Source organism: Myripristis murdjan, chromosome 9, assembly GCF_902150065.1.
Source record: "Myripristis murdjan chromosome 9, fMyrMur1.1, whole genome shotgun sequence".
Classification (NCBI taxonomy): domain Eukaryota; kingdom Metazoa; phylum Chordata; class Actinopteri; order Holocentriformes; family Holocentridae; genus Myripristis; species Myripristis murdjan.
Genome location: NC_043988.1, coordinates 32,949,056 through 32,976,489, shown reverse-complemented (window position 1 = coordinate 32,976,489; position 27,434 = coordinate 32,949,056). Strand labels below are relative to the sequence as shown.

The 27,434-nt window shown below is 45.3% G+C and overlaps 1 protein-coding gene across 1 annotated transcript in view; it reads right to left on the bottom strand.

Annotated features, from left to right (window-relative positions):
* antxr2a (ANTXR cell adhesion molecule 2a) overlaps positions 1 to 27,434 on the bottom strand; it is an 84,542-nt gene that overhangs the window by 37,134 nt on the left and 19,974 nt on the right. The window contains exons 10-16 of the mRNA XM_030060890.1: positions 26,889 to 26,958; positions 19,688 to 19,766; positions 18,426 to 18,521; positions 13,049 to 13,099; positions 11,390 to 11,479; positions 8,803 to 8,970; positions 7,247 to 7,327 (exon numbers count right to left, since the gene is read on the bottom strand). Coding sequence (XP_029916750.1) covers positions 7,247 to 7,327; positions 8,803 to 8,970; positions 11,390 to 11,479; positions 13,049 to 13,099; positions 18,426 to 18,521; positions 19,688 to 19,766; positions 26,889 to 26,958 — 635 coding nt within the window. The remainder of the gene's footprint in view (positions 1 to 7,246; positions 7,328 to 8,802; positions 8,971 to 11,389; positions 11,480 to 13,048; positions 13,100 to 18,425; positions 18,522 to 19,687; positions 19,767 to 26,888; positions 26,959 to 27,434) is intronic.

Below are 27,434 nucleotides of genomic sequence, written 5' to 3'. Positions count from 1 at the left end.
CAACATGCTCAGCCCACATATTCCCCCCGGTGAGGAGCAAATGAGAGCGAGAGAGAGAAACAAATGGAAATCCGACTGGAAATTCACACAAACTCAGACAAAAGTCAAAAAAGCGCCCCCCCCCCCCCCCCCCCCCCCCTCCTCCCCACCCCCTTTTCTCTCATGCCTTTGCCTCGTGAATGTGCTTTTATTGTGGGAGGACACCGAGGGGTTTTAATGTATGGTGATGCATCATTCATTGCGCAACTTGTTTGGACATTTTGCGGACAGCTGCTTTTAGAAAACAATACCTGGTGTGTGTGTGTGTGTGTGTGTGAGAGAGGAGAGAGAGAGAGAGAGAGGAGAGAGAGAGGTTTCGTACACACCACCCCCTCTTCAAAAAGAGCTCCAGCACCATAATAAGGCCAATCGTCCTCTCTCTCTCTCTCTCTCCCTCTCTCTCTCTCTCTCCTGCCACCTTCCCCTACCTGCTGTCCCCAGTCGATCCCCAGTAAAACTTGGCGGCAGATGTTGCTGTGCTAAGTTGGCTCTGAAGTGCCTCCCCGGCTCCCCGCTCTCACCGACAACACAGTCAAACCACATTAGATCTCTTTATTTGTGCCTGGGGCGAGTTCGGCACTGCAGCTGTGTCCACCCCCGCTCTACCTTTGGTGTTGAAGGCCCTCGGGCACTAAATGTGAGACCAAAAAAAAAAAAAAAAAAAAAAAAAAAAAAACTGTTTCACTCCCTCTCCCTCTCTCTCTCTCTCTCTCTCTCTCCCTCTCTCTCTCTCTCTCTTTCTCTCTTTCTCTGTCTCTCCTCTGCATCTGCTGACAATCCAGCAGTCTGGCTCGGGGCGGCAGCAGGGAGGAGGAGGGGAGGCAGGAAGTGAGGTGGGGTGGTGTGGGGGGGTAGGAAGAGGGAGGTGGGGGGGGGGGGGGGTGGACACCCGGGTCCCCGTGCTGAACAGATGTCTGCGACAACCTGCTTCCTTACACCTGTACGAGTCCTTGTAACCCCGCGGATGCAGCTCGCTGAAAAATTCATGACCCTGGAGGTTTCCTGTCCGCCATCAAAGGCCGCTGCCCTCCCTCCCTCCCTCCCTGCCCCCCCCACCACCACCTCCCTCTCTCTCCTCCCCCCCGCCTCCCCACGCTGCTCCTCTCTCCTCCTCTCTTACCTTTTCCCTCTCCTGTCCTGTTTTCCTGTTTTCCACGCCGCGGCGGTCTGCCCTGCCACCGGCCAGCACCGGCTCCACAGGCTCTGATATCACGGCCGTGTGTGTGTGTGTGTGTGTGTGTGTGTGTGTGTGCATATAAAAATAAATTTATCTATAAAGAAATGGATGCAGGCTCTGCTGTGGCTTCCTAAAGAGCCGCCTGAAGCCACTTCTCACCACCACCACGTCCGTGTTTCTGCTGCAGCTCGTCCAGGCCACGTCGGCAGCTTGTTTTTCTGCACGAGGCTCGGGCCGCGTCCGCAGCCGGCCGGGGAAATGTGGCGTTACCGCGCCGCACGAGTGTTTCCAAACCGAACACCCTCGAGTCCCCGATTAAGACCACGTATGTGCACCCGCAAGGCCTACGCAAGCTCGATACCGGACCACGTGCACAACCCGGCGTCAGAAGATTTCCGGGGCCACGTTACCACGCCGAACGATGCCGTTTTCACACCCGCACAACTCCGAAGAGCGTTTTCGAAAAGCCGCTTAGTGCTGAAGGAAAGCCGGCACGGAGACAGTAGCTGGGTTTCCATCCAAATATATCGAAATTTTTGAGCGAATTTTGTCAAAATGCGCAAAAGAAAATGCGAATTTACGCCTGTTTCCATTTAGTTTTGTTTTGCGATTAATGGGAGGAGAGTGCGCCGTGAGATGACATCATAAGATAGCGTCGTGTGTGTCGACTGAACAACAACAACAAACACTCAGCTGACACTCAGCAGCTGATCAGGGACAGATTCCTGCTGAACTTGTCGGCTCTTGGGAGAAGTCTGCTTACTATTTTGGCAGCGCTAACTTCGCACCGAACCATCCTTAATAAGGAATAAGAGACTAATAACAATAATAATAATAATAATAATAACTAATAATAAGACTGTAGCGTAGAAGTGTGACGTGGTATCCGGTCCAGTCATCGTTTATTCGCAAAACCTGTTTCCACAGCAAAAAAGTCGCATTTTCTTTTATCGATACGCTGAGAAATCCACCCCCTCCAAGCGTAAAAACTTTTTTGCGAATTTTCGGCTGTTTTTCGAATTCCTGGCGTTTCCATCCAAGTTTTTTTTTTTCTTTTTTTTTTTTTTTTTCGCAATTTCTGAAAATGCGAATAGAAATAGGTGGATGGAAACCCAGCTGATGATGTGTTTTCAGACAGATCCTTGCTCACAGCTTCCAGTTTTGACATGAAATAGCAGGTGTTTCTAATGACATTAATCAAGGTTCTGTTCCGTTGAAGTGGACCGGATGCACAGAGGCAGGACTCTGACTCCATTAGTCCGAACTGGAGCAGAACATTAATTAAAGTCGGCCGGTAACACCTGTGTTTACCTGCTATTCCATGTAAAATCGGCTTCCTGTGGACATCAGCGCCGTCCCAGGGGCGCAGTCAGCTCCGCCGTTCAGAGGTACTGATGCAATAGATTACATTAGCAGCATTGGACTAATAAATTAGGACAATGAAACCTAAAACTGTAAATCTGTGTGAGTGTGATTCAGGTCTGGCGACTAATGCAGTCTCCTTTTTTTCCGCTGAGTTTTCCACCGTCTCAGATTTCTATTATTTAATTCATCTGCAGCTGGAATAAATGAGCGTTTATATCAATTACACTTATCATTTCCCATTTAATCTAGGTAATGTAAGCCAGGAGGAAGATCTGAGAACTCTGCACAGAAATTACAACCTGAGACTTTAGTGGGACCAATTTTTTTATTTATTTTTTTTTTCTCCACAGAGATCAGACACACTCCTTTGTCTGACTCCAACTGTCTTCACACACCGGGTGACGATGCCATTTGGTGCAAAGACCAGCACCGCCGCAAAGAACCACCAAGCTGATTCAGTGTCAGATTTAAAAAACATTTCTAGACTCACTACTGAACATCACTGGAGATTTAAAGCCACGACGGCATAAAAAACGCCTTCCTCAACTTATTAACTAATTTTCCATTCAACAATATTCATCTTTTTTCTGTATTTTCACACTAAACTCAGATTATTTCTTCATCCTTAAAACACACTGCATTTTCAGTGGGGATGTCATTATATTTTTTAATATCCGCACCCCTCCCATCAAATTAAACTGCCATTTTGTTTCCCTAACTGATCTCCTATTAGTTTACACTTAGTTTAATAGATCAAATTGAGTAAACTGCTCATCTTTTCCCACGGTGAGCGCTTGGATTTGATAACTGCGATATCATTTCTCCTCCCTTTTCTCCAGCTGTTTTTTCCACCATGATATGAAACCGAACTTTCAGAGACTTAAAACTTTCTTCACACCAGCATTCGATCGCTGTGATAAAGTCCTCCACGTTATGTTTCCTAAAAGCAGCAGCGCCGTTGTGTTTTCAGGACTTTTTGAAATTGGGGGGGGGCGGAGTGGAGAAAATGCTCCCTCCGCTGGGGGAAAATAGTCCCCGGGGAAACTTTCCACAGATTATTATCATTTCCGTGGTTTATGAATGTGGAGGACTTTGTTAGCCGCAGAAGCAGAACATTAGAAGGCGGCTTAATAACTTAAATATCGAGGAATTTTGATTACAGTTGTCCCTCGCTATAACGCGGTTCACCTTTCGCGGCCTCGCAGTTTCGCGGATTTTTTTTAGTGCAATTTTGCATGCTTTTTTTTTTTTTTTTTTTTTAAACAGTGCATTGTGTTCTGCGTCCTGATTGGCTAAGGGACTGTAGACCATTGTCAATCAATCTCCTCCGTGCCGTGTCTCCTGTACAGTACAGAATGCGTTCATTCTACAATACTGGACTTATTTTTCTACGAAGGTTTGAACTTTGAGAGTTTAAACAAGAGAGAAAAGTGAGAAAATGTTAATGCCTGTCTGAGAAAAGTGTATAAAGTGTGTAGTGAGGGGTTTTATCGCCTTAATACATCTATAATAGGCTAATTGTAAAAAATAAAGCTGACTACTTCGCGGATTTCGCCTATTGCGGGTTATTTTTAGAACGTAACCCCCGCGATAAACGAGGGACCACTGTATTATGATGTTGTGAAATCTTCAGTACCGCTGCATGATGTGCAAATAAAGCTGCAGTGTAAAATGTGAGTAAAATTTGCATTCAAAATCCCCCGGTGTGGCCCTTTAACCACCTGATCTCCCGGCACGTTCCAGCTGAACTGTGTGGAAAAAACAATAAAAGCGTGCTTCATAATTTTGCCGGTGATCACTGGCCGCTCCGCTCCGTCAGTACTTCACTTCAAACCCAAAGACGAGCTGCCTCGCCGGCCTCCTGTTTGATCGTCTGCTTCCTCCGCGCACCGTCTTGATCAAGGACTCGAAAGTGGAGTTGGGCGCAGCGGCTGGCGTTCGAAGCCGCGGGCTGCCAGGGGTGCCAGGGCCGGCGTCTGCTTGGCGCGCTGCCTCTCCTCCATGTCCTCTTCCTGTCTAAGTGGTTTGACATAACTGGTTTACTCAGAGGCAACTGGTGGGCTCCGATTCCTGTTTTTTCCACTTTTTTTGCTGAGACGGACTGAAGTGACCTCATGTGTGGGAACATCCATCATCCTTTACTCACTTGGAGCTGCCAATGTGACGCCTGAGGATCCTTCCTCTTTGTATTAAAAAACCGAGGCGATCAGATGACTGTTGTGCAGGGGAGTTTTTGTCATTTCAATAAAAAAAAAGAAAGAAAGAAAGAAAGAAAGAAAGAAAGAAAGAAAGGAAAAATGTCCTTGCCAGAGTGTTAGTCATGAAAGTATGCGACTTTTATCAGGATTTGACGCAGCGTTCACAATTCATCATACGATTATTTTGGCGGACGCCCTCAGTGAGAAACAACGAGTGAGCGGACGGGGCGTAGGTTCAGCGTCTTGCTAAAGGGCACTTTGACAGGAAGCTGAAAATTAAACCTGGTGTGGGACAGTCTCTCTCTCTCTTTCTCTCTCTCTCTCAAAAAACAGGAGCTTGATTTAAGAAAAAAAAAAGAAAAAGAAAAAAAAAGCTGGACAGGAGGCTGAGTGTTTTGATGAGGTTTTTAACACTGGCATCTTCTGGCGTTCTGAGCCTTGCTAAACAGCACGGTGACGGCACCGAGCGGGGATTGGCAGCCTCGCAGCTGGCCCACTGACTTGGTTTTTCCATGTTCTTCGGAGCATCCAGAGAGCGAGCTTTATTCCACTTGAAACGCCTGACATCATCCTGTGAACCATTAAAAAAAAAAACGCTCTCGCCGTTCCAGCTCTCAGGCCACACATGCGGACGCTCAGACGCCGAAAAGACATCAGGGCCTCAAATTCATAAGTGGGTACACAGATGTGCCATCACTGAAATTCATTTTTTTTTTTTTTTTTTTTTTTTTTTTTTTTTTTACCATGTGTTTCCTCCACTGCTGCTGCACTTTTCCTACACGCACATGTGTTTGGAAAAAATCAAACCTTTTTTTTTTTTTTTAAAATTTTTCAGCTGTCAGACGCTAGAAAGAAACGTCAAATAAACTAGTTGGTGGTGAAAGTGGAATTCCCGTTAGAGGGTTAGGATTGTGTGGTAAAAAAAAAAAAAAAAAAAAAAAAAGAACAAGTGAAAACTAAGTGGTGAATGTTTTTGGAGTTAAGCCTTTATAGGGCACTCATTGAAATACTTTGAAATTCAAAAAAACAACCCTAGACTGTTATTAGAGAACATGACAGGACTTTATTACTTTTCTAAAATTTTTCTAAAATTTTCATTTTCCTATAGAAAATCAAAGCCATTGAGATTGGTCAAATGCCACAATCATGTGACCTGGGATGCGGAGCGATCTTTGCTGATTGGCTGGGTGAAGACCAAATGATTATTGAACTAACTGAGACAGGGGCTGGGCGTGATATGTAAAATTTCTGAAATGACCAAAAATAGTCACTTGCCCTATAAAGGGTTAACCGGCCAAGAAGCGAAGTTGAAGCGCTCCGTCACAGTATGGCCATCTGCAAATTGGTGCTAATCTATGCTATTCATCGTGGATTAGGCATATAACTCAATCTCGGCAGCAGATGGTGCGGTTTTGTGGATTAATTACTGCGTTGCAGAGCTCTCGACATATCAAAACATCTGGTTAACTTTGATTCGGCGGTGGTTTCTCCCTTCACCGCCCGCGGGGCGCCGGGTTTTGTCGGTTTTGTCAAGTCGTCGCGCTTCCTCTTCTCCGCGGACGGCGCAGAGGCATCCAGGGTTTGACCATATTAGGTCGTCCCTGTCACGCGCCCCGCTGTGAGGCAGTGCAGCTGCAGCACACACACACACACACACACACACACACACAGCGCCCGGTTAGGTCACAACAACACAATGCGAAAGCGACGCCAGCAACTTCCTCTGCTCTTGCAAACGACGACCGCAGCTCGCATTTCCTCTCCTCCACGCGGATAAAAGAGGCGGGTCTTCGCTGTGAGTGTGTGTCGGTGATGCAATAGGTACGAGGCACAGCTGTGTGAAGTTGGCAGCGTTAAAACAACCAATAATCACGGCGGATAATGTCCTCCTGGGTTTCACGCAGCACATATGCAACCAAGAGAAATTTAAGAAGTCAGGAACATCAGATGGTGGAAAAATGGAAACAGACCATCCTCGGTGATGACAGATGTAAAGCATTTCCTATTTATAGCCCCGAGTATCAGAAAGTGTCCCGTTTGCCACTTTGCGATCAGAAAGTGAGTCACTCCCTGCAGGTTGTAGCTTGAGACGACCAAAAGCTGAATCACATACCGTAACGCCCACGCATCCCCACGTACAGTCAACTTGTTTAACTGCAGCAGATACATTCTCCACCCCCCGCCCACGCACACAAACACACACACACACACACACACACTTCTCTGTTTATTCAATCCAGCACTCTTTCCACTGGTCATTTTTAATGTGTCTTGTTCGCTTCCCTGAGTGAGCCCTGTGTTATGCATCGCTCAGTCCTGCACACCGGGAACCAAAAGCACCGAGCACTTTGGAAGCTTTGCGTCTTGCTGCCTGCTCGGGGGGGGGGGGCGGCCAGCCAGGTTCAGTGCTGCGTTTCAGGGAGGGGGAGGGGGGGAAATCTCAGCTGTTTGCTTTGTGCCAGCTTACCTTGTCTGCAGAGGTGGGGCGCATGAGGGAGACTCGGTCGTACTGCCGCCGCAGCAAAGCCCACAAAGCATCGAGGCGACCCTGATGAGAGAGGACGAGGACGCCGTTTAGTTTACAGTCACAACTTCATGCACAAATTATATACCGTATTTCACCAATTAATCGCCCGGGCGTTTAATATGCAAAATCGACTTGGACCCCGGGCGTTTAAAAGAACCAGGCGGCTATTCGCTGCAGGCCTTTATTTATGTTTGCACCAGGACATTATCGTGATGACAGCTGCTGTCCAACATATTTTCAGTCGGTTGATTCAAGATTACGGTACACCCTTTTGTTCTAACGTTAGCTAGCGCTCTTATTTTGACAGAAAACGGAAGTGCCGCACCGTTATTGTGCGACTAACTGTTTACTGCTGCAGAAATAAGGTGAGTAGCCTTATTTTAGGTTACCTCATTATGATGCAAATAATCGCCCCGGCGGTTATTCGGGTGGGCGTTTAATACGCAAAATGGGTGCAGACCCCAGGCGTTTATAAGAACCCGGCGGCTATTTGTGGCCGGGCGATTAATTGGTGAAATACGGTAGATATATATATATATATATATATATATATATATAAAAAAAGCAAAACGTGCAGGTGAGACAAAAACACTGAGGTGTGAATAAAAGTGTTCCACTCCAAAAACAGAAAGCAAAATATCACAAAGTCAAACCGTTTTGCCACGTTTCACATCCCTGCCGAGAAAGGCGTCCACCCCATAATTTAGTGTGATCAGCACATATTTACTCATCCAAACCTTCATTATTTACTACAGAACCAGCCTTTAACCGTAAACTCAAACTGAACAAACCAAAGCCCTGCGTGAAATTAACCAAGTCTAGTCATTTAATGAAACTGAACTAAACACAGTAGTACACATATGACTAATGCAGACAGTTGATGCATCGTGTGGGGGGGGGGCTTTGCTGCTGCTGTCCTCGCCGAAGACTTTCCATATACAGTGGTCCCTCGTTAATCGCGGGAGTTAAAAATAACCCGCAATAGGCGAAATCCGCGAAGTAGTCAGCTTTATTTTTTACAATTATTCTAGATGTTTTAAGGCTGTAAAACCCCTCACTACACACTTTATACACTTTTCTCAGACAGGCATTAACATTTTCTCACTTTTCTCTCTTGTTTAAACTCTCAAAGTTCAAACCTTCGTAGAAAAAGAAGTCCAGTAAAAAAAAAAAAAAAAAAAATGCAAAATTGCACAAAAAAAAAAAAATCCGCGAAACTGCGAGGCCACAAAAGGTGAACCGCGTTATAGCGAGGGACAACTGTATGCACATATATATCCAAATACACACCGCAATAAAGTTTTCTTTGACTGAAGTGATCCTAAACATCAGCACTCACCAGTGAGAACGCAAGTGCAAATGCAAGAAATCTACTTTTTTTATGACATTGTGGTTGCATGTGGAAGGCCGTGTCTAAAGGCTGCACATTCATTTATTGCACTTTTTTTCTTTCTTTCTTTCTTTTTTTTTGGAAGTGCACAGTTGCTGCTGCTCACCTTGATGGGCGTGTACCACTTGTTCTCCGGCGTGTGGCGGGCGGGGGCGGGCTTGGGCGGGCGCTTGATCATCGGCTCCTCCACCTCCTCCGGGATGGACACGATGGCGTTCTTGGCCTTCTCCAGCCGGGCTCCTTCCTCCGTGGAGCCCTTCTCCCCCCAGCGCACCTGCACGGTAAAAAAAAACATGCACGAGAGCAAAATGAAGAGCAAAAGCAGCTTCTTGTCCTCTTCCTCCATTCATAGATGAAGAAAAAAAAGCACCTGCCGTTTAACTGAGGGTTTTCATCTCAAACGTGTCTCCGTGTCAGGTAAACATCGCACCAGGTGATGTCACAGCTTAAGCTCCTTAACTCTTCCGGTCCTATCAGTGGTTTCATCCTCACAAATGCATCGCTCAAACCTGCCAAAATTCATTCTTTCTGGCAGGTTTCCAAAGATACCAAAAAACTGCTGAACTGCAGGGAAACGTGTAGAAAATGACGCACAAGACTTGCAGATATTTTGTATTTGATGTAATTCTGCAGCCACACTGCAAAATCTCAAAATCTTACCAAGATTATTTGTCTTATTTCTAGTCAAAATATCTCATTACACTTATAATAAGACATGATCACCTGACATGATGGCAAAATTTGTTTCTTGTTTCTAGCTAATTTTCACTTATTTCAAGTGAATTTTCACTTTTTCCACTGGCAAATTTTGCCAATGAAACAAGCAAATTTTCACTTGTTTCAAGTAAATTTTCACTTGAAACAAGAGACAATTGTCTAAAACCAAGTTACTTCTGAGGTGATCATGTCTTATTTTAAGTGTAATGAGATATTTTGACTAGAAATAAGACAAAAAATCTTGGTAAGATTTTGACTTTTTGCAGTGCAATGAAGCACCGCAACCAGCAGAGACAGAATATGGCTGTGACACGGTCATACAATATGGGAGTTTTTTTTTTTTTTTTTTTTTTTTAACTTAAAGCTACTTAAGGGGGAATTTAAGGGGAAAACAGAGTTCAAAGGGTTACACCAGAGAGGAGCAACTAATCACATCAGGACAAATACAGGATAAATATCCTCATAGTAAAGAGTATCTACAGCGACTATATATATTTGAAAAATGAGATGAGCTGAAAACCTGTTTTTTTTTTTTTTTATTACTAAGCACATTTACATGTGTTTGTGTGTGTCTGTGTGTCTGTGTGTGTGTATGTGTGTGTGCCTGTGCTAAGCTGTCCTGCTTTTTAATTGAATTCATCACATCTGTTGCAAGGAGGAAAAAAAAAAAAATCCACCGTCACATGAACGGGGAGAGGTGATTAATTAGCGACACAGTTTTCAAGCTGTAGGTTAAGCCGTGACAATATAGAACAGCTTTTCAGAATCATCTCTGGGATATTTCCCTGGCCTGCCGCGGCACCGACAAGAGAAAGGGGTTGCACGACGCGTCCCGATGAATAAAAGATACGCCGTCACCACCGCGGGTCGGGACGCACGTTTGAGATATTGGCAGTGGCGGAGCGGCGGAGGCGGAGGTGGTTTTTATCAGCATGATGTCTTAAATGTAGAAGCGGAGGAGAGGACAGGTTGATCTTAACAAACACCTCTTCCCCGAGCCGCAGGGGGGGACCCTCAGAAGTGGAGACGGGCCTGTCCGGGACAATCAACCTGCTCCGCCGAGAAAAGAGGGAGCGGGACAGCCGGGCTCGCTGCTCGCTAACACCCGTGGGAAAAAAGTCAAGAGAGTGGGCGCTCCCTGAGGATTGTGGGAAATCCCCGCAATGCCATCGACTTCCTCGGGGCTGAGGAGAAGAAGAAGCGGGGGGGGGCTGCGCCACGAGGCGAGAGGCAAGGCAGGAGGAGGGAGGAGGGGGGCCTCGCCTTTAAACCTGGATTCCCTTTGGATGAGAGAGAAAGCAGGCGGATAACAAAGGGGCTGCCAAGGTTTGGGAGCCGGGGGGGGCGGAGAGGTGGGTGAGACGGATACGTCAACTTGACAGCGGCACTCAATCCTTCATCCTGGCAATGACTTGATCCAATCAGGCTTGGACGGCCAAGGACGGGATGGCAGGGCCTGTCATGTCGGAGCGGTGTGACGGCTGACGAGGACGGCGGCCCGGCCGGCCGCTCCCTCCTCCCGGCCGCCTGCGTAACGCCGCGGCAAACTTCCAGCTCCAGAGGAAACACCGAACGTCAGCGCTTTCCTCCGAGCACGCGGCAGGTTTACAGGCCCTTTAGTTTATTCGGCTCTGACAAAAAAATACGTTTGTTTTTTTTTTTCCCCGGGTGAAATGTAATGTGATATTTCAAGCTTTGCATGGCCGCAGTTTTCTTTGCACCGGTTCGTTTTGCAGAAATGGGGGACTCTGGGTAAAACATGAGAGATGAAAGAGACTTGATGAAATGTGACTACAAAGAAAACGTTTCATGCGACTGAACGCAATACGGTGCGGGGGGGGGGGGGGGGATGATATATGTCCTCATCTGAAGACACCACTGCGCTCGGCACACTGGTTCCCCTCTGATTGGACGAGCTCTTTAAGGAAGCGAGGGCGAGCCTTTACTTAAAGAGGGACTGATGCACGGGCACTGACCTCCATGCGCTTTATGCCTCCGGCTCCTCGGCCTCCATAGTAGGAGGCGTCCACGGTCGGCCACTTCTTCTTGGGCAGAGGGTCGGGCTCCTTGGAGGAAGAGAAATGACACAATGTGAGCACAACACTCACACACACGTCACCAGAACCAGACCCACTGAGATGTCATGGTGTAAAACTGAAATATAAACTAGGAGTTTCTTGTGAATATGTGGAGGTAAAGAAAGAGGAATTTACAAAAACATCCCTTATCCCAATTTGTCATTTCTGAGATAAGGGATGAAATGAAAAGGCAAAAAGTGAGTGAGTGGACTGTTACCACCCTTTTCTGTTCAAAAGCACTCGATTGAGCAGGGCTATTGTTGATATTAACCCTATAAAGCCTGAACTATGAAAGAATTGGCAGAAAATTCCAATTTTTTGAAATTGAACCCTTTATTTAGTCCGATAACAAAATATATATATAAAAAAAGAAAAATCAAAAAATATGTTATTACACAACCTTTCTGGTGTATGATATATGATATGTACTTGAAGTGCCAATGGTATGGTCCAGGGTGAACAGGGGAAGTGTTCAAAGGTATACAACAGTATTTTGGTCAAGTATGGATTAAACTGAAAACGAAAAACGGAATTGAAAATGTGTATCATATATGACACAAATGGCTTTACAGGGTTAATTCTTAATTTCACATTTTACAGCATTTGAACGCCCTGCCACTGCACAGAAGCAAGGCACTGACTTCTGTCACAGTCAAATGCTCGTTGTTTAGGTCATTTTTCCTCTGCTGTTTAAACTGTTCATATTTCTATTTTTTTTATATATTCCTTGTTTATAGTGTATGTATTGCTTGCTGCTATTTATCATCTGTTTATACTGTAAATTTGCACATTGCCCACATCTATGCACATTGTATACATCTGTGCACACGTTTTTTTTGCACATTGGGTACTTAGATCTCTGGTGTCATCTTTTATTCTTTATTTTTTTATTTATTTAATCTTGTACTCTGTGGATACTGTTGAAAACTGTGAATTTCCTTCGGGATGAATAAAGTATCTATCTATCTATCTATCTATCTATCTATCTATCTTAACTGCTGCAAATGAGACATCACATGGAGAGTTGGCCTTGACCGCCATAATGGCTTTGATATGGCATTGTCAGCAACACCAAAACACAACCTCCATATCCGTGCAAGAGACTGAACATGATATTTATTTATTTATTAATTTTTTTACAAGCGTTTACTCCGGCCGAATGTGTCGTACCGAGCTCAAACCCCCGTTTCAGTGTCACCGACAAAACAGTCGGGAGTCGAGCTGATAAGCTGAAACCAGGCAGCAGCATCAAACCGACGCTGGAAGCAAAATATCAAACTCATTCACGACCCAACCAACATCAAACCCGCTGCACGCCGCTTACTGAAAAAGCTGTGACGATGTTCCCCAGCAGCAGAAGTGGAGCGTTTTATACACACATCGTCACATTACGGCGCTTTCCGTGGTGCGATGAACAGAAGAAGGTGCACGGCTGGTTTTGGTTTCCTTTGGTGTCACAGCAGCACAACCTTTTTTTTTTTTTTTTTAAATATCAAATTTAGTAATTGGTGTGTGAATAAAAAAATCCTGGTGACAACACTGCGGTGATGTACTCACGGGCGGTGGAGGACGGGAAGGTGGAGGTGGAGGCGGCGGGTCTTTGATGACCTGGATAAATATAAAAAACAAAAGAGTGTCAGCAGAAAGTCCACCAGGGGATGTACGCAGATGTACTCCACACACACACACACACACACACACATGCCTTGTCAAGACCTGCAGAGACAGGGCTGATGGAGGTGATATGTGACAGGTGAATGAGTCAAACAGAGACATCCCTGAGCTCGTCTTGCAGCCGAGACGCCTCTGCCAGGCTGGTTTGGATCTGCGAGTGGCGCCCGACCGCCCCGGCCGACTGCTGATTACAAGGATTCTGCTTGTAAACCAACATCAGGGGCCCCCGGTGCAAAATAAAGAAAAGCCGAAAATCAACTTGTTGACAGGGGAGTCTTTGGGGCGAGCGGCGCTGCCCGTTTAGCTCTTAATTAATTGGATGGGGTTCAGCGCTCCCAAGCAATCCCCCCAATCATAAAGTCCTAAGGAGTTAATTAGCTCCAATGAGATACAGAAGAGGAGGCTTGGGCTCGGCTCCAAAACGGCGTCTGGGTGGAAGATGAGTGGCTCGACACACACACACACACACACACGACACACCTCTCCCACACCAGAGTGACCAGCCCGGCGGCATTGTTCATGACAACACTGGATGACATGGCACCTGAGTAGCAGGTTGTCCACAATGCGACTCCACTCAAGGACAAGATGCCGCGACTGGTTTTCAGATGTGCATCGCGAAGCAGTCGCCTGACAGTGACATTTGTCAGTTGTCAGTCAGACGCGGACATTCGGGCGTCACGGGCTGCAGATGTGCAACTTTTTTTTTTTTTTTTTCGCCGCACGCAGGCTGAACCCGCAGCTGAGGAACGGCTCGGGAAAAAATGACACGCGGCTCTATTTTCAGGTGCTGTGGAGTTATTCGTCCTCTGGTGACCGGTCACCCTGAACCACGCAGCTTTGTGATGAAATATATACTCATATGGTTCAACAATAACATGAGGCAACAGTCTGCAGCGGTGACAACACAAGATAATTCAATTTAATTTAATTTGATTTCACAGTCAGACACACATAGGTCCATATCAATAAGACAAATGCATGAAGCAAGACTTAAATTCTTTATATGACCTGTAATCATGTATTTAGGAAATGCTCAATGAAGTTTCAGGCTCTTTTTCAGAAACACTGTATTATATTCACACTTGTCTTCAAAAGGAGCAACTGAGGTTCAGTGCCTAGTTCAAAGGCACTTCAGCAGAGAGTGTTAAAGTTAGGGTTAGACGCCTTAAAATGTATTTGAAGCGACACAATTTGTCCAAATTGCTTTCCAAACAAACGACATAAAAGAAAACTGATGCACCAATTCTTGGGAAGATCACGACCGATAAAGGGCAGGATGGTAACAGATTTCCCCAGCTGCTCTGGGATTCAAACCAGCAACCCTCCGGTGGTGATGCCGGGCCTCATTCGACGGACTCTCTCTTACAGCGGGGTGTGACACGTCACCGCTCCACACGAGTGGCCGGCCTATAAATAAACATTAGCACCAAGACGCCGTGGCTCCACCTGAGGTGTGAGCCAAAGCGCGAGGCAGCCCTTCGCCCATTCGTCTTCAGAGACGGATCCTGCACCGCCGCGGCCGCGTGTGCATTTGCTAAATTGGTTTTTCAGAGAAAAGAGCAATGTTAATTATGGGATATCATAGATCTTAACAGCTGTTTCGTTCACAGTTAAGCACAGGCATACCATTACACTCCCACATACTGTTGTCATTAGAATAATGAAAAATAATCAATTAGGGTTAATTAATTGCTCTTTGACACACAACTGGCTGTAAGCAAATCCAGTAAAGGTCTATTGGTAGCCTCTCCATACGCTGATTAACATCATTGCAGGCACACCTTACGCTGACAGGATTACCTCCTTTTATTAAGTAATTACACAGCAGATTTGCTGGACATATTGTGGGATAAATAAAGCATTAGACAAATGACTGGGCTCTGCTGCTCTTCTCCAACTACCTGACGGACAGATGTGATGAGGAGCACTCGACAGCGCTGTGGCAGCGCGCGGGATAATTAAAAACTAAACCGCAGGATACTTAGCCATCTGACATTAGCCCCAGCGGCTCGTCGCCGCAACGACACCGGGGAGTCTGACCAATCAGAGGCGCTCGGGGCATCGTCCCCATATGGCTGCCTCCGTAATTGTCCAACTGGAGTTGATAATCCATCCGTTCTCCAGCCTCCAACTCATAGCGTGTTGTGTCAAGCTGTTTCAGAGGGCTTATCGTGATAGATCAGTGGCAGGTAGCATATTTGCACATTAAAAATGATTTGCACTTTTAATTATGAACAAATTAACCTATTTGCGATAAAAAAAAAAAAAATTAAAAAAAAAATGCGCAAGTAGCAATATTGAAAGAGAGCACAATGCCAGAACATACACATAAGAGGATAGACATCCTGCATCGCGCTGACCTTGTTTAGCATGATCTGCCATGGAGGAACCTGAGAATATTAAAACGTAAAGCACCGGCCGAGGTGACAAAAGTGGCCAAACGCGCCGCGGCACGGTGCGTATCGCCCGTAAATCATTAGTAATGTGGAAACTGGTGATGTAATTGCAAACTCTTCGTCTGGTTTGAACTCCGGGCTACGCCGCTCTGAGTTTAATTTCCAAACAAATCATAAACAAAGAAATCACCACACAGCTTGTATGACCTCTCTCCTGGCATCAGTCCATGTGGGAGAGAGAGAGAGAGAGGGAGAGAGGGATTGCGGGAGAGAGGTTGAGTGTGTGTGTGTGTGTGTGTGTGTGTGCATGGCCTCATCCTGACTGCTGAAACCTGGCAGACTGGGGGTTTAAATATTAACAAGCCACACATGGCCCTCCTCTTCTGCCGCGTCCCTCGATGGAAGGCAACAGCAGCTCTCTCTACCAAGACAAACACGTCCGCGGCCAGACATGCTGCAGGGGGTTTACATTTTAATGCCTTTGTTGGTTTTCCAAAATATGCTTCCATCTCATCCTGGATGGGCTCCCTTCAGGTCCTCAAAGCCAGGTGACGTCTATCATTTAAGGGAGGTGGGCGGCGGGGAGGGGAGGAGGCGGCGGCGGCGGCGGCGGCGGCGGGGGGATGCTGTGGGGACGTGGATGGTAAATTTGCCTTTATCAGATCTCCCCAAAAAAGCAGCGACAGAGAGACCGGGGTGCACCATCTGCAGCCCCTCTCTCATCGCCCCAAACGATAATCTGTTGTGGATTTTTGTAAATGGTTAAGTGGGTGAGACTGTTTTTCCAAAGGGGGTACCGGGGCGAGCGGTTTATAATAGCGGTTTGCATAAATATCCAGGAGTTTTTAAAAAAAAACAAAAAAAAAAAAAAACAGTTTAAACAATGAAAACATGCCTTTCATAAAATATAGAAGTTTAAGGCACAAGCTCTGCAGATTCATGAGGATATTAATTCACCACAGACTACAACCTACTTAAAGTCTCACCTTTTTGACCTTTCTCCTCCCTCTAGCCCCGTTTGCATGAGACTGGCATTATGTGGGGGGCCTTGTGTAATTAATAAATTACCCCCCTAACCTCTGCATTGCATGAACCACATATGCACGGGATGGTAATAATAATTCTCTGAAATGACCAGCATCTCAAACACAAATGCTCAAGGTCAAGATTTTACCACTGGTCCCTTTCTGATTTAAAAGAAAAAAAAAAAATGAAAATGAAAATTAACGCTTAATCCTCCTCTACAGATTCTGCCACTGCCTCTAGTTTTCATGAACGAGGGAGAAGCTGCAGGAGGAGATTCAGAGGAAGGGAAAAAACAAGTGACTGCAGCTTGAAATGACAGAGTTTGATCTGCGCCGGATTAGGATTAATGTCAGGGGACCGAAACACACCAGGTCACCTGATTCGGAGTCGCATGGGATCCGACCGGCGATCTCTTTACTGCAATTACCGCAAATCGCTTCCAGTCTCCAGGTAACATCAGTCCTTTGCAAACAGAGCTTTTGTTGACTTCCATGCAATCTGTCATTCACTTATTTTCCGTGCTAGTCTATCTCTTGCATTGTTACGCTTGTTTTTTTTTTTATCTTTGTGTTCTTTTTTAAAACCTTCGTGGTAATCCTTGCTTACGAAAACAAGACGCACGCCGCCTCTCTCCCTGCAACGTCCTCCTCTTCCTCCTCCTCACGGGCCGGGGACTCGCGCTCGCACACAGGCTGCCGAGCCACAGGATGCAGGCTTTCTGCTTCCTGTTTGAGGCTCTCGCTCCGCGGCGTTGCTAAGCCACCGCGGGTGAACGAGGTAAACGGGAGGTGAGGGGGGGCGAACAGATGCTCGACACCACTTCCCTTCAGCGCGGGCTTGTGAACAATGCCGAGCCTGCTGCGTGCGGACGGGCTCGGACACGGCTGTTCAGTCGCCCTGGCACCGGCTGCTTTTGTTTATGGCTCATGGCTAAGTGGGCACACTTCACCCGCCTTGGACAGCTTCCCCCCTGCTATAGGCCCATCACGGTTTTGGTGTTAAGGAGCACGGTTTTATGGTGAACTTGCTGTTTTCAGAGGGATTCCTTGAGATGTCAGGCTGCTTCTCTACTTCTCTATATAAACCAGCTGCATCTGCACAGACAGGAAGTTCCCATTTGGCAGAAGAAGAGCTTTGCACACTTGGAGGATATTTTAGTTTTGCCACTGCTGACTCTCTCCTTTGCTTGCAGCTAAAAACATTTCACTGGGAGTAAGCATTTTAGATCCTGTGAATTTGACCAAACCCAGTTTTTTTTAATACTATTTTTAATTGCAGATAAAAGAGAACGTGTGAGAGTTTCTTTGCATGTTTTGTGCAACCCCAAAATCTTCTACAGTTGCAGTTTAAACGATTAGTCGGTTAATAAACGAGTTGACCAACAGAAAATGAATCAACTGCAATTTGGCTAATCGTTTGTCATTTACCACGCAAAGATACCACAAATTGGATGTTTACAGCTTCACAAATGCTAAGGTTTGCTTCCCTTCTACTGTTAAAATCATTATAAAATTAATATTTGGGATTTTTTTTTGGCCGCTGCTCAGGCGAAGGAAGCAATTTGAAGACATCACTTTTGGCTCTGCTAACTTGTGATTGGCATTTCTTACTATATATATGACATTCTTTGATGAATCGAAAAAATAATTGAGGAATTAATTTGACAACGAAAATAACAGTTAGTTGACGTCCCACTGACCACGTTAAAGGATTTGTTGTGTCTCTCTCATACACCAAGTCGTTTCTATGCAGCCCTGTGTCGCTGAGACGTGAAGCATCAGCTCGGCGTGCAGCGAGTGAAGCTGAAAGGCTCGTGGGTTATGAGCGTCACTCACCACTGTGCAGCACAGAGGCCAGAACCACCACATGAGAGCTACGGCCACCAGGAAGAGCAGCACCAGGAGCACGATCACCACCACGCTGCCGTCTGACTGCAAGAGAACAGGACAAACACAGACAAACACAGGTTACAGGGTCGGCTTTTTGCAACCAGTGCTCGGTTTTAGCTGCATTCCCAAGAGGAAAACAAAAAGAAATCAAGTCTCGCTCTACAAGATACAGCCTGGTAGCTAGTTACTAATTTGGCTCAAATGTAAAATTACTATTATTACTGACAAATGCAGAATAAATGCACAAAAGGTAACTTCTTCGGGGGCTACCACAAAGCAACTTAGAGATCCCAACATTCCTCTGCCTTCAGCTAATGGCCAAATTCCCATCTGTGGCTATTTTGCATCAATTCTGTAGGAAGCATTTTGTCACATTCATTTGGTGATGCCAAACGGTATGAGTCAAAGCCAAACCATTAGACACCCCCAAACTGGAGAGACGTGCAGATGTACATTTTTATAATCAATCATATAGAAGCAACATGCATGCACACATCGCAGTGCACATGCATGCCAAAGGGTGCACAATAATGGTGCGAATTATTTTCCTAGATATTATTATCATGACAATGAATATTAATATATTGATGCTATTAATTACCAATTTGAAGAGCAAAGTGATTCCAGTGCACATTTTGCACCTGATATTATCCTCTTCATTATGGTCAAACACAGAAAAGCCAAAATATTGTGTTTCAGCATTGCTCATATGTTCTGAAATTATACATTACTGAAACTAAATATGCAATATGACTATATGCTAGCATGCAAGCCTACACATGCACACACACACACACACACACAGTGAGCACTACTGAAGCCTGTGTGGAGCAGAGATTAGTCTCTTCCCTTCACATGGCGAGTTTTAGAAAAGGCGGAGCGCCGCTTGCACGACAGTAAAATTGCTATGATCCCGTAACCACACACACTGTCGTTTTCGAACCAAAACACAAGCGGGAACAATAACTGGAAAATTTAGACGGGGCATCCGGCCTCAACTCCAACATCCAGCCCGGGATGCTGCAGATCGATGAGGAGATCTGCATTTATATTTTAGGCCTGACCCATTGATCCTTGGTGATCCGGTATGATAAAGAAGTGCTAAGATCATTTTTTTTTGTAAGTTAATTGTAAGCGAGCTAATGGGCATTTCTAAAGGCAGGGGAACGTTTCATTATGTTCCAAAAAAGAGGGTAACCCAGACTCACACATGTTGAAGCCGTGATGGTGTAGGCACTGGAGATGAAGGACTTGCCGTGGTTTAAGCTGATGAGAACGTCCATAGTCCTGGAAACGAGACAGTTCCAGGTCAGTCACACCAACATGTTCAACCAGCAGCCATAAACACATCACTCTACAAAGTAAGGTGCATGAACATTACAGTGGGAGTCACTGTAAAAATCCCGTCTCATGCCCTGCAGTCATCAGGAAATTATTTTTTGAACGTTACACACACACACACAAAACCTCATCTGAACCAACTTGTTACGAGACTTTCGGATGAAAGAGCAAAACTTGATCATTTAAGAAACGGTCCCTCTTGAATACGAGGTGCAGCAGGGGAAAAACAGGGCCTGAACAAAGGACACAAAGAGCGCAAACTAAACGGTCAAATCTGATAGGAACTCGGCGCAAAGGAAGAAAAACCCTGTGATTACCACGGCCGTCACTTTGTGCAGGATAAGGAGCCTGACTGGCGGTAACAAGGCACGTGAACTCCTATGACTTATTTAGAGAGGGAAAATGGGGAGGCCAAAATGGGCGCAATTAAAACCCCTAATGATGAACGGCACTGCAATTTCCATATGTCTATTACGCCCAATCCAATTACCGCAGGTTTAATGAGAATTCAGGATATGGAACGAGTGAAACGCCTGAAATCCTCCCTCCGACAAAAAAAAAAAAAAAAAAAGAGGAGAGAGAGAGAGAACTATGTAAAGCGCTATTGTCTGCAAGGGGCCAGCTGTGAGTGTGTGGTAGCGTACAGGGGAGGCCTGCATAAAAACCGGTGCTGTGGAATAATAACAAGAGAGCTCTCTTTGCTTAGGATTTTGCCCGGGGCTGTGCCTTGGGCCACCAATTCTCCTGTGGATCAGAACAGATGAGCAACCAGACCATGTGTCCATTACTATGCAGTGTATTCTAAATATTCCAAATTGACTCCTTTGCACCTTTCTTTTTTTTACCCACACTAAATATTTAAAATATACGATTGCAACAACAAAAAAAGAAAGGATGCACTTTGACGTTTCACTCAACTTGTCGAGGCGTACGCTGATCTCAACTTCATTCCTGCAGAAATACCCGAACATATTCCTTTGTTCGCGGCGCGTATGTCTGAAATGTTGAATGCCTAAGCGGTTATGCAAAGCCGTTACAGGTTCTTGCATGTTAACGAAGTGCTTCTGCTCAATGGGTGAGGGGAGAGGCTAATTTAGCTGACATCCTCAATCCGTGATAATGGTAGGCAGGTTGTTAATCAAGCTGGAGGTGTGGACCCCAGCATGTGAATGAGGAGCGCTCCCAAGCGAGTTACACTGACGAACGTTCGGCTTTTCCCCCCCGCTGACATCGCCAGACATCCTTAACGCACCGCATCCCAACCATAGTCAGGAGGGTGTTTTTTTTTTTTGTTTTTTTTTTTCCACAAAATGGTAATGTTCAAGAGTTACTGTTTAGTAGGCAGAATCTGTTACAGTAAAGAGGCGGTTATCATGTTTCCTGCTCCTTTATCCCCCATTATTTTCAGGAGTATTCAAAAGAAGAAAAAAAAAGCTTTGTTTGGTAATTGGGCAGGCAATAATAATTAAAACGCCAGTTAAAATTAATATGTAAGTGTATTTAAAAAGCGGCTTTTGTGAATGCACCTGCACATCTGATGATAGTGGAACAAAACGCTATTGTTCCGCATAAATTTCACCTATTTGCAAAAGTGGGCCGATCGCCATTGTGGAAATGGGAGAACACGCTGCGCCGCACATAAAAAGGTAATGGAGGAAAGAGGGGGGAAAAAACAGGCATAAAAAGGACTGAAAAAATGGATTGTGGGACTTGAAAAAAAAAAAAAGGACATGAATAATTTACAACAATGCTCATGTCACTTAACTTTTGGACAATAAAAGAGAGTGTGTGACAGTGAGGAGAGAGCTGCAGCTGCTTGGTGGGTCGAACAGTTATGTATGAATAAATGGGAGATGAGAGGGCAGATTGTCATGGGGCCAAGGGATCAGTCAAACTTCAGTAAAAAAGCGACACGGGCTCCCAGGGACACAGTGGGCAGCAGCTGAACGGCAGAAGGCTTCTTCTTGCCGGATATCGGCGGCTCCACGTCGGAAAACTTTGTCCCCGCAACCGCTAATCTGTCACAAAGTAAGCCCGCCGTGACGCTAAGCCTCGGTGATGCGATACAGCTGGACCGGCTGATGCCGGTGTCGCTAATGGCTTTCAAACTTCCCTTAAAGATGTGAAAATTGAGGAGGCTGAATAATTCACAGTGGAACATATGCGAGGCCTGTCACTCGGCATCCAAGAGTCATCACTCTGCACGAGTTTGTGTGGCAGACGTTCTGACGGCGGAGGGAGGGACTGCCTCTGAAAACCTGGGGACCAGATGAAGAGCTGCACTCCAAAATGAGACATCCAACATTTGGACATGTGCTCTCCTAAAATAACCGGTGGTGTAAAATTAAAAGAGTATGCATATATGGTACCTTTTAAAGGGCAGCAAGTAACTTAAGCCCTCGGTTAACCGAAGGATAACAGTTTTTACGGGCTGGATCCTGAGACAGTCCGTGATGGATGTCAGGTCCAGGATAGGTTTTCCCCAAAAAATGGATACAAGCCTTTTGGAAATGAGTTCTTCAGGCCTTTTACATTCTTTCCTACTATCCTGTTTTTTAATTCTTCATGAGGAGCTCGTATCACACATCCAAACTGACAGGACAGCTTCTTGCGTTCTGTGTCCTCAAATCAAAGTGAACTTGTTCCAGCTTCACACTGTGACAAGAAATCAATGCACGTCCATCATGTCTGTGCCACAACACAGAGGACAGTCAAACAACAGGGCGTTTCTATCACAAACATCTACCCCCACCGGAGCAGATGGAGGCACCGCGGTGCTGCGAGCGGCGGCCCTGGGACAGGCTGCTTAATTATTGACGAGGCCCGCCGCATTAGCTACTGTACCTGCTTTGTAAAGGCAGGTGTCGACTTCCCTCTTAGTTATCTTTTGCCCTCCACCATTATTGTGAAAACACCAAGTGAGGACATGCTGGTGCAAGAGCACAGCCACTTAACCTCTCTATCGACGCCCCAGAAGGGCACGCGGGGTCTCCTAATGGGGATTCAAGGGGAGCGGTGGGAAGGGAGGGGCGTCAACAGATGCCAGTGTTTCCAGCCTGATGCCGCAGCTGTCACCACAGATGATGCCTCCGCCAGGAGTGCTGCTACATCACTCAATGACCAACTGAGGACACTGTGATTCCTGGACATCCAGGTCGGACGCGGAGCGGCCTGCATCCGGTCCCCGGTGGGACCCGGAGCTGCAGCTGAGCGCCTCGGCTCGAACGCTCCTCAGTAATTCACGGCTTCAGGGTCGAACGCGGAGTTAGACAGCCACTCAAGGAATGTTCGCCGAGGGACGCGCCTCGTGTGTAACAAAGCGCGGTTAAAAAAGTAAATGAGGGAAGAAATGCGGGGGGAAAAAGTCAATTCTTCTTCAGCCGTGTTATTGGAGAACCCCGAGCGCCGGTAGCGGTGATGGAGCGGAGGCAGACAGATGGACGGAGACGGAAGTTTCCGGGCTCCGACGTTACATGCAGGTGGTCCGGGGTGCAGGGATTGTCAGTGCATGGTGAATTATTTAAATGGGGAGCGTGGAAGAGGGAATGGCTGCATCTGTCGCACATCCTTTTAAAGCCCCTCCAGCAGATGTGTTTACTCACCGCCCGTACCAGCTAACTACTTAATGGGTCACCATCGGCAGCCAAGAGTTAATTAAGCAGGCCTTTTTCAAATGGCGGGCACGTAGCATCAGTTCAGGTCCTATCAGGGCGAAGCTGCTGCTGCTGGAGGCCGGGGGCTTACACATGTAGCTGCTGAGGAGCTGCAACTGTGCCGTGCAGCATCCTTGGAGAAGCGGCACCAGATTTTGTTTTACAGCAAACCGTGTTTTGGCTCCATCAGACAGAATATTTGTGATACTAATGTGAGATAAAAGGACCTCTGCAACAGCTATAACATCTGCAATATCGATGTTACAAGCAAAATCCTGCAGAAGAAAAACGGAGCATGTATCAATAATCCCCGTTCTTCACCGTTTCCACTGTTAACTTTCAGTCGGGACAAAAAGAAGAAAGAGGGCAAACCCTGTTACTGTCCGGGTCAACCGAAGCTGAAAGGCCCGCTGTAAATATCAGCAAATATCCGCCTGACTTTATCTCTAACAACTGCATTTTCTACTTTCAGCACTGTTGTCTGGTATAAAAAAAAAAACCATGTTATCACAAGTAGCTTGGATTGAAAACGAGTGGGGATTATCTGAGGTGAGGTTGCTGTTGATTTGGAGTCGTTATGGCATCATCATCACACGACGCATAATCTCTTTTTGAGCTGAAACTCACAAAGACCTCGAGGAGCCAACGGCGCTCATAATCATACATTTTTGATTGGATTGTAGTCAGCGAGGACATAAAAATCTGTTGTTCCATCTAGAACGCCTTAGCGATCATCTGTTACGGTTTGGGATTATAGGGGGATGACGTCGAAATCAAACAATAGCTATCCAGCCAGGAATATACACGTATTTACACTGTTTTTTTTTTTTTGTTTTTTTTTATTCTTTGTGCGTTGCAGGTACGGGCTGTTTTTTGTCAGGCTCTACATGTTTACTGTGTCTTTGCGTGGAGTGAAACAGTCTTTCCCTCCGAGTTCATCCAGTGTGTTTTCAGACGTTATAGGTTGAGATTTAGTTTGTTTGAACACACAAATAGACGGCACGTGACATCACGACACACACGGTAAATGGTAAATAAATGCAAATGTGAGCAGTGCAGTGTGTCAACTCTTTTTTTTCCCCCTCTCTCTCTGTCTGTCTGTCTGTTGTGCTCGTCTGTCACCTGTGAACGTGTGAATGGCTCCGCGTGCCTTTGAGCTTTTTCCCATGCAAAATTCCAAAGAAGGAAAAAATAAAATAAAATTTAAAAAAAAGATGAGGAATTAAAGAAAAAAAAAAACAAGACAAAGGAAACACAGTGGAGTTTGTGAAAACATTTCAAGCCCAATAAAATAAAATAGAATGACATAAAATGAAATGATGGCAGGCTGAATGGAAAAGTGAAAACAAATGGTGTCAAGGCTCGAAAACAGAGGAGAATGACACAAAAACAACAAGATGCCAGAAGAGAAAGGAGAAATAAAAGATGGTGAAAGGAGAGGACAGGAAGTCTGCTAGAGACTGTGAGAGTGTGTGTGTGTGTGTGTGTGTGTGAGAGAGAGAGAGAGAGAGAGAGAGAGAGGAGAATCATTCAGTCACTTCATACTAAAATAATCTTAATTTTAGAAGCAGCTAAAAACAAACACACACTGAGCCCGGGTATTTCTCAAACACGGCTTTCCTGTTTTTTTTATACCTTAAAATAACCTTTTCTATCAGTTGTATCAGACTTTTATGATTCATTTAACAGATTTAAGACTTACAGTATTCGCCTCTAATTCTAAAAGGAAATTTGTGACGTTAAAATCGATGGCTGTCGGTACATTTTCGCACTTTTCCTCCTCCAGGTAACCCCAGATTTAAGTCAGTACACAAAACCTGACTTTAGTGGGCCGAACATCAGATATTTTCTTCTGCCTAATTCATGAGTAATTCAGTTTTTCCAGCAGTTTATCACGTGTGGGCTTCCGATATCGAACATGCTGTTGAGAGAGCAAAGCAATATTGTGTGTGAGCAGCGATCAAACGGTGCATATTTTCACCGGATGATGCCGGTGACAAAGGGACGAGTAAGCCACACACTCACTTTTTGTTTCCTGTGATTTTTCAAAACACTCTTTTCCGATCTGGTGATCAGTCCGGGGGCGACAGGGACAGGATTCCCAATCCACGCTCAAATGCAAATTTTATGACTTTTCCGTGGCTTTCCGTGAGTTAAATCTTCAATTTCCAAGTCCTACATAATGATATAAACCTATAAACCTAAACCTATAAACATAATATGAGGTGTTTTTTTCCCCTGACAGGTCTTATTAAAGTTTATTATTCTGGTAAATAACTAGTTACTGTTTTTTTTTTGTTTGTTTTTTTTTTAATTGAGGCGGACAAAATCCCACAATATTCCATGACTTCCGCGTCCCAAGACTTTATTAAACACCCTGACTTTCCCTGTTTGGGACACACTTTCAAAAACCTGCAGTTTGCGGCTCCAGAAATGACGATGCCCATAATTTATGACTCTTGTGTCATGTCTCCTGTCACTGTTTTTTTTGTGTTTCTGTGTTTTATTCTTGTTTTTATGCTTCTGGCTGCAGAGACGATTTGCCCTCAGGGACAATAAAGTGGAGCTGAAGTGAGTCTGCAGCGGAGAGAGTTTGTACTGTATAATTTGGATTTAGGATTCCGCCTTTAAACATTAATGACGCACTAATGAGAGTAATTAAAACAAGCAGAGTTTTGCAGTTTTACAAACAGATGTTAATTAATGATGATTTAATGTTGTTTCCCTGCTTCTCCTGCAGAAAAAAATTCACACCGCGTTTGAAATCCTCGCAACGTTCAGCCAAACTTTTGGTGGTTCAATTTTACAGAACGTTCAAAAAAAAAACAAACTGGGGAGTTAAAATGTCAACGTCTGTGGACTGAGGCTCACCGCAGGACCAATCACGATGCTGCCACAGCAACCACCACACACACACACACACACACACACAGGGGTTTGACCAATAATCTTTTTGCCTTGGTTTTGGTTTGGACACCCGGGCTAAAGATTTACCAATAGCTCATATTTTCTGCCAGTATCAAATCCCTCCACATTCCTCCTATTTCCAAACCAAAAAAAATTACAAGGACCCACTGTTTCACCCCTGAATTTTATCCTTGTCAGGGAAGAAAACCCCCAGAAAAAAAAAAAAGTATTTAAACCATAATCTGACACGAACCCAAACCCAAAATGATGATTTTCTCTGAGTGAGTGTTAGCAGCTATTTAAGGGCAGAGAGACACTTAAGACGAATCGATGGTGAGGAAACTCTGTGCTATCTCCCCGTCTTCCAAGGCAGAGAAAAATATGAATTGTTATTGAGGAAATCATTATCAATTGAAAATATAATTCTAAATAAACTGCAGTTTTGATGACCACATTCTGCCAAACCAACAGAGCGGGGTAACCCAAACACCCGCTGTCCGGTACTCACTGTCCGACGTCATACAGCACCGGCGCGGGACACAGGACGTAATCACTCCGCACTGAGCTTGGCTTCTGATCTGGGGGGAAAAAAAAAGAAAAAAGAAAGAGAAGAGATGCTGGTGTGAGCTCCATGCACGGCACAGTCGGGCAAAATGCACTTAAAGTTGTTTTCAGATGCATAACAAAGGTGAGACTGGCAGTGTTAAAGTGGCATGTTAAAAGTAGTTTTACTTGAGTGTACGCTCTGATTGAAGTGTTGCATTTTACTGTGTTTTAAACTGCATCTGCTGCAGAGCACAAATACTGCATGCTCACGCTGATCTCAAACCAGCAACTTGCATGAAACAGTCCAAACTCGCAAAACAAGAGGAGTCCAGCATCGCTCGCAGATAAAGAGCGATGCAGTGCGATCCTTTCGTTTTTTTTTTTTTTTTTTTTTTTTTAAATTGCAAGATTTTATCTGAGTGTGCAATTCTCTGCAACTCCAATCTTTGGTGCCTGATGATACTGAGCATCAAAGATTTGGCAAAGCATCTGACAAAAGGGTTGAGCA